The sequence below is a fragment of the Anguilla anguilla genome, chromosome 8, assembly GCF_013347855.1.
Source record: "Anguilla anguilla isolate fAngAng1 chromosome 8, fAngAng1.pri, whole genome shotgun sequence".
Taxonomy (NCBI): domain Eukaryota; kingdom Metazoa; phylum Chordata; class Actinopteri; order Anguilliformes; family Anguillidae; genus Anguilla; species Anguilla anguilla.
In genome coordinates, this window is record NC_049208.1 from 15,699,062 (window position 1) to 15,711,097 (window position 12,036).

Here is a 12,036-nt window from a genome sequence, read left to right on the forward strand (position 1 = left end):
CATAACTTTAATTTATGCCGTGGCCATGGATACGGTGTCAGACCACGTTGATTTAGGAGGGTCATAGAGGATCTGTGGGTTGGTGTCCTTTAGTTCTGCTTTAGATGGAGTGCCACAGCAGCCTCTATGAAATGACATAATAAAGTCTAGGGGAGATTCTCTCTTGTGGATCAGTTGCGTGTTTGTAAAGGTTTATTGTCGGGGCAAATTAAACATTGCAATAGTGTTTCTTTTACGTACTTCCCTGTCATAAATCTGTTGTCAATATGAGTTCAGAGAAGTGAGTTAGCACCTGGTGAATGTGTGCCACAGACTGTGATGTCATGCCCTGTGAAGCAATAGGAATGCAATTATTTCTCTTGGTGTGGGTCCTTAGTCTTTAGACAACTATACACTTTCCTGGTGGGTTCACTTTCAGATAACTTTTAAGTATTACAAGTAATTATGAAAGTCATTAGCATTTCAGAACTCCAAACAATATACATTCTTGATGTGTTTGTTTCTCTAAGGTTCTATATATCAGTGGTAGGCTCCAGTGGTCCTGGATTGCCGGGAATGGTCCTGGTTTTTGTTCCTAACCTTTTTAAAAAATCAGGTTTAATGATTGCAGGTGACCATGTACTGAAGGCACTCAGTGTTTCACAACTCAGAATATCGAGGGTCAGACTTTTAATCATCCATCATACTCTTGTGAGCAAGCTCAGTTGGAACAAAAACCAGAAACGTCACTGGCACTTTATCACCAGGTTGTCTACCCTTGCTCAATATGCTGTATTAAGCATTTCCTTCCTCTCAGAACAGCTCTTGGTGCTGTTTAATGCTGGATCAAATAGAACCCCAGGGGGTCTCTTCTTAAATCAGGCTGAAGGTCACTGGTTGGGTTCTGGTTACCTTGAATATCATAAGTCAGATTTTCTGATGCTTCAAAGTCAGGTCTCGACAAAATTTATCATGTTCAGACCAAGAAGTCAGATACGGTTTTGATTTGTAAGGCTGATTTACTCAACCATTAATGTACTAAATCTGTCAAATTTAAACAAAGGAGCTGTTTAAGAGCTCAGTTCAAGAGTCTGAGTTACAGTGGACACTGCATGCAGTTGGTGGCTCGGAAGAATTCACTTTGACTGATGGTGCTAGATGCAATGAGACATGCTGGATTATGGACAGTGAGATGCTATCACACGTTCATTCAAAAGCATGTCTCATTAATCTGTGAATATTTACATATGCATGCGCAAAATTTGAAATACAATTTTATTTTTAAAAAATACATGTGAAATGTATTTTCAGACATGCCATTTATTTTATACTTCCCCCCATAATAATATGCATCCCATATGCATCAATGTTTTTCAAAGAATTTGCATAAAATTTTACTTTTTTATAGCATCACCATAGCACTAACAGGTGATTAACGGCAGAGGCAGCATCAAGATATTTCTTCTGTTTGTCTTCTGGCTCACCAGCAAGATATTTTTGTATATGTTGCCACGGTGACTACCCATTTCTGCTAAGTGGCTTCAGAGGCTTGTGGGATTCCATGCGTCATCGTGTGGCATTGCGGTTCGAGTGCGGTTATGACAGAAGGTGCGAGATACCTGAGGACGGTTAGTTCAGCCTGTCCTTCAGACAGTGGCAGCTGTGACCGCGTCTATGCGCTCGAAATATCCTCGTGTTTCAGCGCCGCGGAACTTGCCCCAATGCGCTCTGATGGTCAGCGGCTCACGGACGGAGGCTTATCCGGGGGCTCACTAGACACTTTTGGGTACTTAAAAGGAGTGTTTATGGTGCCCATGTTTGGGAAAAACAGCCCTTGGGAACAAGAAGTTTTTTTTTTCCACCCGGCGGTCAGCGTTATGTTCCTTCACTCGATGACGAAAGAGTTGAGTTACAATTTCACAGCACTGCATATCCCTACATCCCTCACCAGCGACAACTTGGCATGCGCTGAGCAAACCCGTCCACACCTGTCCACACCTCAATGCACTAATTCCACTCTCGAAACATAACCACCATCTTTCTCATGCCAATTAACTATTCCCTTAACGACATAGCTCAGGAGGTAAGAGCAGTTGACTGGCAGTTGGTGGGTTGCCGGTTCTGATCCTCCGCCCTGGGCGTGTCGAAGTGTCCCAAAGCAAGACACCTAACCCCTAATTGCTCCCAACGAGTTGATTGGCGCCTTGCATGGCAGCCTTTTGCCGTTGGCATGTGAGTGTGTGTGTGAATGAGAGGCATCAATTGTAAAGCGCTTTGGATATATAAAAATATATATATAAGCAAGTGCTACATAAATGCAGTCCATTTAACATTTACCATTCCACTGAATCCGCTGCATTAATGTAAAGTCTAAAAAACATGCTGGAGTTTGCTTAACTTGCTATTGCTTGTGTTCACTTATGTCAATTTCCTACCATTTGTTATTCATTTGTATCCTCCTGATATACCCTAACCATAGCACCCCCAACAATGTCTTTGTGGCCTGATCCCTCCAAAATGCTGCCATCTTGTTTTTAACAGAAAGCTTCTTTTACTAAAGCCCCCTAACGTGGTGCTAGAAACACCCCCTGCATGTAAACATGCTGCCCTGGAGCCCACCTACAAAACCAAACTGAAAGTACAAAAGTACTTCCTTGCCTCTCATAGTGTTTATACTACATCTGAAAATGTGTAGTACAGAGCCAAATGAGGAAAAACAAATGTCTTTGTCCTAAACATTATTGAGCTCACTGTACATGCTAGCATTTGACTTAAATTGTAATTTCACAATCTGTTGGGAAATAACCAAATAACCATAACACTGGTCATACTGTAGCATGAAACAGGACTGTATGTACAGGTCACTAGCAGTTGAGTATGATTTGGGATATTTGAGGAAAGGCTGGGACAGCAGTTCCAGTTAAAGTTATTATAATACATTGTTTAAATATTAAATTTATGACAAAGAGTCAATGTTGCACTTTGTATATGTCTTCAGGTCTTCACATTCTGTACTATTATGTACTGTGATATTAAACAATTAGGGAGAGACAATGAAAAGAAATCAAAATATTCTGCAATAATCTGGTGACAGAAAGCTTTGTCAGCTGGCCAGTACTGTTCCTCTTGCAGCAATATCATGGTTTAAACATGGTTTTATCAATTCATTTTGTGAAAAAATGTCCAGTTTTACAACATGCGGTTGAGTGTTAAAGGAGCTATGGCAGTAATTCCAGGATGGAGTCCAAAGTTTGGCTCTGATTGGTGGTTGCAGCTGTGCTGACATGTTTGCATGTGTCCTCAATTTGCAGCTGAAAGACCAGAAAAGTATAGAGGGGAAGGAGAAGCCTCGTTTGAGTCTGAAGAGCCTGAAATCACAGAAGAAGCCTCCGGACTCATCAGGTACAATTCTTTTCTCGTTGTGAGATTTCCACTGGCAGCCAGCCAGCTGCAATATAATAATATGTTGGCGATGATGTTTCCTCAAAACACTGCTCAGTTGTTGCATATCCTACATTTTGATTTCACTGAAATGTACCACATTACGTCACCCAACACCAAGTCCTTCCTTGGACCAAAAATCCCACATTTTTGAATGCTAATGAATTATTTGGGCATGTGCCATACTGTGGTAAACGTGTTATACTGTAGTTTATATCTGACTCAAATTTGCCAAATGAATACATAAAATTGTACAATTTGGATGAAAATGTAATGTAATGGATGATTTTGACAGCGTTGTGGCTCTTCCATTTTATTTGGACCTTCTCAGACACCAGCTCTTTGAAGAAGCAGCCATTGCTAGAGAAGGAAGTTCAGAAGCTCAACCAGCAGAATGCAGAGAGGTCAGACTGTCTCCAGACTACGGCGTCCCAGGGCCTGGAAACAAGGGGGGAGGTGGCAGTCCCTCAGGCTCCCCAAAAGGGTCAAGAATGCCTGGATCATCTGAATGTCATTCTGGACATCCCACAGGCACCTGCAGCCAAGCAGGAGGAGGACACAAAAGTGGAGGGGTTGAAGGTAGAGGAGGAGGATGTGGAGGTAGTCTCCGAGTTTGAGGGAGAAGGAAAGGCCAAAAAAGAGGAAGAAGTTAAGATACCAAAAATGGAGAAAGTGAAAGAGGAGGCAAAAGAGAAGGTTAAAAAGGCAAATGTGACCCCTGCTGATAGTGTGGGGCCCTCAGTCAGGTGTGAGACACCTAAGACTCAAATCCCTCATCCTGCTGACGCATCTGCCAGCTCCACTGCCATGCCCGAAGATGTGGACCCCATGCTGGAGAGGTGACGCTTCATGAACATGGATATGTGCAAGGACACACACATGCAGACACACAGACACACACACACACACACACACACATGCACACACACATTCAAATGCACACATCTATACACATGCACAAACATGTACACACACACTTGCAAATGCACACATACATACACATGGACATGTGCAAACACACACACGTGCACATGCAAATGCACACATACAATCTAAATAAGTACATTTCAAATTATGTCTAGTAACACTACATGCACTGGAAAACAAGTATGCTAGCACAGATAAATGTATTTCAGATATATAGCTTGTATTATAACAGAAATGGTACAATATATGTCTAAAACGTAATATATGAAAATAGCAATACCTGAAATTCTTAAATTCTGGAATATAAATGACAATACACATTACATTGTACTGTAATTAGGGCCACCACATGCATTTTCTTGCATATTTTCAGATATATCAGCAGCACTATTCAAAATGCCAGGTGCTAATTGCTCCATTCAGTTCACAAGTAATTTAAAATTATTTGGTTCTTTATTTCCAGGAAGGACAAGAGCAAATCTGCACCTTCTGCCCCATGTGAGGCGGAGCCAGACCACTGCAGCGAGGTGACCAGAAGCAGTGGGGGGCAGGTGGCAGAGCAGGTGGCAGCTCAGGTGGCAGCGCAGGTGCCAGAGCCAGAGGACCACAAGCAGGGCAGCCGGCTGGAGGAGGCGAAGAAGGAGGGAGTGGAAGAGGGAGGAAAGGAGGCAGAGGAAGGAGGAGAGATGGGAGGAAAGAAGGCAGGAGGGGAGACAGAGGGGGGTGAACCCCAGGAGGAGGAAGCAGAAGAAGCCGGAGAGACTGAGGAAATGGGGCTGGATTTAGAGGAGTGGAAGAAACTGTGGTTGCAGAAAAAAGCAGAGCTGGAAGGAATGCAATGTCATAGCGAAGGAGAGGAAACAAAGTTTAACATCGGTGAGAGAATTGCCTTACTTTTCGTTTCGAGATGTAAAATAAAATAACAAAAATATGCTTTTAATATGTTTTAGCCATGTATAAATATGATATATATTATATCATATTGTGATTTTTCAATATAATTTACAATGCTTTCTGGAATAAGATATATAGTGCCAATTATTCATATACCATCTATTATTTGCAATTATTTTGTTAATGTGCTTAGTAGGGAGTCACCATAATTGTTACACTGATTTGCATGATTGATTGATTGATTGATTTATGTCTGTGAGTGTGTGTGTGTGTGTGTGTGTGTATTCCTTCCTTGTATCATGGTTTGTGCGCTTGCATATGTTGACCATCTCATGTATATCTCAACATGCACAGGTAGCTAATTCATCCAATCTGCCTGCTGAGACAAAAACTCCTCACTCTCTGCTCTGCTCCTCCCAGTCAAAGATATTTCTCCTCCTCTATACTCCCCTCTCTCTTTATTTGCCCTCCTCGGCCTTTCCCTGCTTTTTATTTCCTCCCTGGTCTTTTTCTCTCCCCCTTATCCTCGCTTCCTCTCTCTCTCTGTCCCTCCAGATGTCAGCCACCCCCCAACCGCCCCCTTCAACCACCGCATCGTGTCAGCCAAACCCAACCATATCAGCAACTTCTATACCATCAACAAAGAGGAGATGCTGGGAGGGTATGAGGCTTTGATTAAACCACAGCTGAGAATGTGATGTATGAGACAGCAGGAAACAATGGGATCTCTAAGCATGACCGATATCTCTCTTTATCGCTGTCTTACTCTCTCTCTCTCTCTCTCTCTCTCTCTCTCTCTCTTACAATTCCTCTTTCTCTCTAGGTCTGTCTGTTGCCTCTTTTGCTCTCTTCCTGACCCCTTTCTCTCCCTCTCTCTCTCTCTTACTATCCCTCTTTCTCTCTTGGTCTGTCTGTCTGATGCCTCTATTCCTCTCTCTCTCTCTCTCTCTCTCTCTCTCTCTCTCGCTTTCTCTCCCTACATTACTATCTCCTGGGTCAGCAGGCTTATTTTTACCCAACACCTCAGAGAATGTGAAACTGTACCCTGCACCAGCTGAGAGCTAATCACTAAGTGTTAATCCATTAATCTGAAGGGACGCCACCTCTCTCCTTTAAAACGAGGGGAACCAGAATGTTGGGGCCTTCTGTCATTTGTGTTCTCAAACCCTTACACCTTGACATGAAGGTTTGAGCATTACATAAACCTTCTGTGCTTATAGTTAGTGACAGTAATGTCCACTCCAGCCTTGACCAGCAGAGAGCACTACAGCTATGACAGGAGTGTTCCTTCAAGATTGTTTTCTCCCTAATAGTTTCATATTTAAGTGGCGGGAATATGGTTTATTGGTACAGGGCTCCAAAGCCCAAGCCAACCGATCAAGTCACCAAATGGATATTGTATATTCTCCCCCTACAGAGGTCGTTTTGGCCAGGTTCACAAATGCGTTGAAAATTCATCGGGTCTCACCCTGGCTGCTAAAATCATCAAGGCTCGGAGTCCAAAAGAGAAGGTACGGATCCCTCTTCTGGTCCTAATTGATAATGAGGCAGATTAGATTAGATTAGATTAGATTAAAATTAATTGTCCACATTTGTGAAGATGTGTATTTGGCTTCACCAGGAGGGCATTGCTATAAATTACAACACAATCCACATCTGATATCTGCTTTTTGCTTAAAGATCAGTACACCTGAGGCATGATTAGGAATGATTCAATCAACAGTTGTCTTTGATTTATCAAGTAAAAGCTAGTGTTACAATTTTTCTTCACCAACTCTGTCTGGTGAACAAAAATAATGGTGCTTGCTTTATTGATAGTCAAAGTTATGTTCAAATGTGGATTGAATTTAGGACACTGAGTAGCAGGCAATATCACTGAAAGACAACATGAATTAATCAAAAGAATGCTTTTACCCTACAGCAGAACCAGGTAAATGTTCTGCCACATTTTCCATAGATTTATACAGGTGTGTCTGAGTTTACTGTGTCATTGTGATCGATTTATACAGGTGTGTCTTAGATTATTGTGTCATTGTGATCGATTTATACAGTGTGTCTTAGATTATTGTGTTGTTGTGCAGGTACTGTGCCCTTAAGCAGATGAATTGGTCTCTGATAGGCATTGGGCTCCTTTCAATAACTGGTCCTATGGTTGTGGTCGACCCACAGGAGGTGGTGAAAAACGAGATCCAGGTGATGAACCAGCTGGACCATTCCACCCTGATTCAGCTCTACGCTGCCTATGAGTCCAGATTCGACATCATACTCGTCTTAGAGTAGTACGTGTCACTCTCAGTCACCTGTCAATCATAGCTATAATTGTGTTCAATATCATTTGTCTATTCATGTAATAGTAACAATCAATACTGTTAGAAAGTTTTTACATACTGTCTGCCAGTCATCTGCCAGTCATTCAGTCAGTCAGTCAGTCAGTCTGTCTGTCTGTCTGTGTGTCCCCTCTGTGACTGCAGTGTGGATGGAGGTGAGCTCTTTGACAGGATCATTGATGAAAACTACAAGCTTACCGAGCTGGATTCGGTCCACTTCATTCGGCAGATCTGTGAAGGAGTCCAACACATGCACAAGATGTCCATCGTACACCTGGACCTGAAGGTAACCGAGATCCCTGCTCTCTATAATCCTGACAACCATTTAATTATTTTCTCTAAACTAAATGGGAATTGTTTATAAGGAGGAGGTCTGTTGTTACAATCCAGAAGGTTTCCCTCAATACAATTTTCATTTCTGAAACTAAAATAAATGTACTAAATTTTACAGATTAAAAAATATTTTTGGTTTTTTTAATTGAGTGCACGTTTGCTGCCATAGACTAGGCCTGGCACGTCATCTCCATGATGCCTTTATGTCCATGGAGGATGGGGCACTGGTTAGAAACCATGATGTCATCCTGGGTCATCCCTCATGTGTCTCTTTGTCTCCTACAGCCTGAGAACATTATGTGTGTGAGCAGAGTCACAAGCAAGATCAAGATCATAGACTTTGGGCTTGCCAGGATGTACGTTCCCCAACCCACCCATTCTTCCTTCAGCTCATCTTTTCTGCATCTTTATATTTTCATCTGAGATACACTCTAGATCTAAATTTATTTCCGTTTTGCTCTACATGAAAATAATTTGAGAGTATTCCCAACCTTTAAAAGTAATTCTGTAATTTGTTCAAAATAATTTGTATTAAATAAATGTGGGCTACATACTCTACATATACAGTACAGTGAATTATTTTAAAGAAGTACATGTGTGTCAGATTATTATTTTAAATACTCCCAGAACAAAATTCTTTCATATGATTTTACATTTTGATTAGTAATCATATCAATTACAATGTAACTGTTTCATTATAAACTGTAATTGACATGCAGTAGTGTTTAAAAATGTTAACTGCATACAAAGTGAAAGTATTTCAAATGCACATTTGATCCAGGTCTGGGAAAGAGCCTGTGGTGTGTAATTAGGCCCTGCTCCACTTACAGGTATAAACCCAGAGAGAAGCTGAAAGTGAGTTTTGGTACCCCGGAGTTCCTGGCTCCTGAAGTGGTCAACTATGAATTTGTCTCATTCCGTACAGATATGTGGAGCCTTGGAGTCATTACCTACATGCTGTAAGTAATACGCACACACTCACCAACAAACACATGCACACGCACGCACACACGCACACTCACATTCTCAAACACACATGCGCATGTGCGGCGCACGCACACACACACACACACACAAATGGTAAATGGACTGCATTTATATATCGCTTTTATCCAAAGCGCTTTACAATTGATGCCTCTCATTCACCCATTCACACACACACACACACACTCACACACCAATGGTGAAAGGCTACCATGCAAGGCACCAATCAACTCATTGGGATCAATTAGGGGTTAGGTGTCTTGCTCAGGGACACTTCGACACGCCCAGGGCAGGGGATCGAACTGGCAACCCTTTGACTGCCAGTCAACCGCTCTTACCTCCTGAGCTATGTCGCCCCCACACAGACACGCACGCACACACATTCTCAAACACACACACGCATGCGCACACCCACACACGCACACACACACACACAAACACATATACACACACAAAGTGTAATAGAGTTATAGCCTGCATGTTGTATTTATCTGCACTATGACCTCAAACCTCTGCAGAATTGTGCTTGTGCGTCACATGACTGCCATTACCCATCCCTCTTGCGGGTCTAATCGTACAACAGGCTCAGCAGTCTCTCGCCGTTCCTTGGCGAAGACGACAACGAGACGATGAACAACATCCTGGCCTGCCAGTGGGGATTTGAGGAGGAAGAGTTCACAGACATCTCTGAGGAAGCTAAAGATTTCATCTCCAAACTCCTTGTCTTGAATAAGAGGTATGTTCAGCCCCTTCCACAGGGGCTTCTTATTTTATTTTTTGTTTACTTGACTTTCAATGTTGTTTTTGTCTACTGCTTTTTGTAAACTATGGATATTGTGGTTTGTATATTGATTTAAACCTATGCATTATAGTGTTAATCGGTTTGAGGTTGATATGGCACCACATAAATACACAGGTGTCCTCTGCTTATTGCAGTGCTCATTAATCAATGGGCAGACATTCGTCATTCATTGTGTGTGTGTATATCTGTGTGTGTGTGTGTGTGTGTCTGTCTGCAGTTGGAGATTGAATTCATCTGAAGCTCTAGACCATGACTGGTTGTCAGACCCTGGACTCCATTATCGCCTACATAGGAAGGTACAGTACCACATGCAGTCCCCCCCACCTCCCTAACATGGGGGTCAGTATCTTCAAAGCAGTTTCTGACATGGAATTATATCATAAAATAATTAAGATTATTTATTTGCTGCACTTGAACATTCTCGATGTCTGAACCCACTTGAATACCTTCCAAAGTATTCTGAGCGCCTGACTGGATGGTTCGCGGACCCTGTGGTAGGTGCGGTGTAACTGACCTCGTCTAAAACGCTCTCGGTTTTCTCTCTCTGCAGAAGAACATGTGTCGCTCTCGCCGATCGTCCTGCATCCCTCTCACTGATTGAGAAGGTGAGCCTCCGCATATGAATTAAGGCCCACAATGTGGGAAAACACAGGACAGGTTTTAGGAGAAAGAAGGAATTATACGTGTTTCTGTAGGATTATATATAATCTGGTCTCACACAAGGAGTTGTACTACATTATTGCTGTTGTGTTTTTAGAATAGTGGAGAAATTCAGAGTGCAATATTGGAAATGTGAAATTGAAAGACTGGAAAGCCGTCACAGGCTTTTCTTGCTAATTGTCATTGCTGTTATTTTCTTCTTACTTGAGAAGTAAAGTGAGGAAATTCAGGTAGCATGGGAAGCCACAGAGAATATTCCAAGCAGACGAATTGACCTTCCCCTTCCCTGGTCTTGTTTTCTCTCCAGCTAGGGCCTCAAATCTGGTGGCTCTGTCGACAGGCACCCTCACACCGAGCACTTTGGCGACAGGAGCCACAGCCACCCGGACCAACACTGCTGTACCTGTGTGCTTTCTGGACATCACGCTCACCCTTTTATATGTATATTAGCACAGTAGCCTAAGCATCCGTAAGCCTAGAACCGTTTACATTTTAGGCATTTCGCAGATGCTGTGATCCAGAGCGACGTACACGGTTTATGTTCTTTTTACGTGCATTTAATTTATACGGCTGGATCTTTACTGAAGCAGATCAGGCTAAGTTCCGCTGGCAGTGATCCACTGGGAATCGAACCTGCAGCTTTGTAGTGGCAAGCCTAGTTGCACCCTAACCCATTATACCACACTGCCGCCAACCGGTTCTAAGTGATTGAATGCCAGTGCTTCGATAGAACAGTCCTCCCACCCGCTTCACCGTATTAACACCCAATGTCAGATACTGCAGTGCTGTCACAGTTATTCTGTTTCTGAAGGGCAAACTATTGATACATTACAGCTGAAAATGGCTTCATATGAGTGCAGGATATAATGCAAACATGATACAGAATCTGCAATGTACATAAATACACGTTAATAACACTAGCTAGCATGATGTGGTGTTGACTACAGTTTTCTAAGGCTGTGAACCATGCCTTTAAACTCAAACATTGGTTGTGAATTTTAGAGACTTTTAGATTCCTTGAAAAGTGTTGCTAAAGTTTGCACCCATTAGATCATTTGTTTTTTTTAGCAGTTCTGAATTTCAGTGTTTTCATTTTTCCTATTGTAAATCTAGACCCATCAGCTCAAAATGCACAATTATCCATTCAGTCTCATGCATTATTTCAGTTTTATTTATAGATCAGCATTCAGCATGTGTATCTTAGACATAAGTATATCATAGACATATGCTAATGCTTTTGTAGATATCTCAGTGTTTTAATGAGACTTTGGTAGCTGTGTTATCAAGCAGACAGGGCATATTTCCCTACATACTATTTCCCTACGTTCTGACATACTGTCAAATCCTTCATCCAATACTGTAAGGCTGCTTCCTTCTGTCATCTTTGCCTGAAATCTGATTCTTTTTGCATAGATTTTGTTTATTTATGATCTTTTTGTTTCTGTGCCAGCAAGTATCACCCTGATTTATCTCAAATTCAGTCTTTTGGTGTCAGACATAAAAGAGTTGTTTTTTGTTGCTGTGTTTCATTTAAGAACATTGACTCATCCTTTTTGCGTTTTAATACAATACTCAGTGTTGTCAGTGTTCACATGAACAAGCAGTACAGTAGACGTGTGACAACACCTGGGAAGATTATAAGGAAAAGCATGGCAACTGTTTCTTAAATCATTTTTATATGCCCGATTC

General features: G+C 42.0%; 1 protein-coding gene across 3 annotated transcripts in view; it reads left to right on the forward strand.

Annotated features, from left to right (window-relative positions):
- The window catches only part of mylk4a (myosin light chain kinase family, member 4a), a 39,679-nt gene extending 28,026 nt beyond the window's left edge, over positions 1-11,653 (forward strand). For all 3 annotated transcript variants that reach the window (XM_035431083.1, XM_035431084.1, XM_035431082.1), the window contains 13 exons: positions 3,291-3,381; positions 3,752-4,259; positions 4,811-5,223; positions 5,797-5,902; positions 6,659-6,752; positions 7,411-7,520; positions 7,713-7,854; positions 8,187-8,257; positions 8,732-8,860; positions 9,469-9,621; positions 9,905-9,983; positions 10,238-10,292; positions 10,655-11,653. In XM_035431083.1, the coding sequence (XP_035286974.1) occupies positions 3,291-3,381; positions 3,752-4,259; positions 4,811-5,223; positions 5,797-5,902; positions 6,659-6,752; positions 7,411-7,520; positions 7,713-7,854; positions 8,187-8,257; positions 8,732-8,860; positions 9,469-9,621; positions 9,905-9,983; positions 10,238-10,288 (1,947 nt within the window). In that variant the 3' untranslated portion in view covers positions 10,289-10,292; positions 10,655-11,653. The remainder of the gene's footprint in view (positions 1-3,290; positions 3,382-3,751; positions 4,260-4,810; positions 5,224-5,796; positions 5,903-6,658; positions 6,753-7,410; positions 7,521-7,712; positions 7,855-8,186; positions 8,258-8,731; positions 8,861-9,468; positions 9,622-9,904; positions 9,984-10,237; positions 10,293-10,654) is intronic.
- Positions 11,654-12,036: the final 383 nt, after the last annotated feature.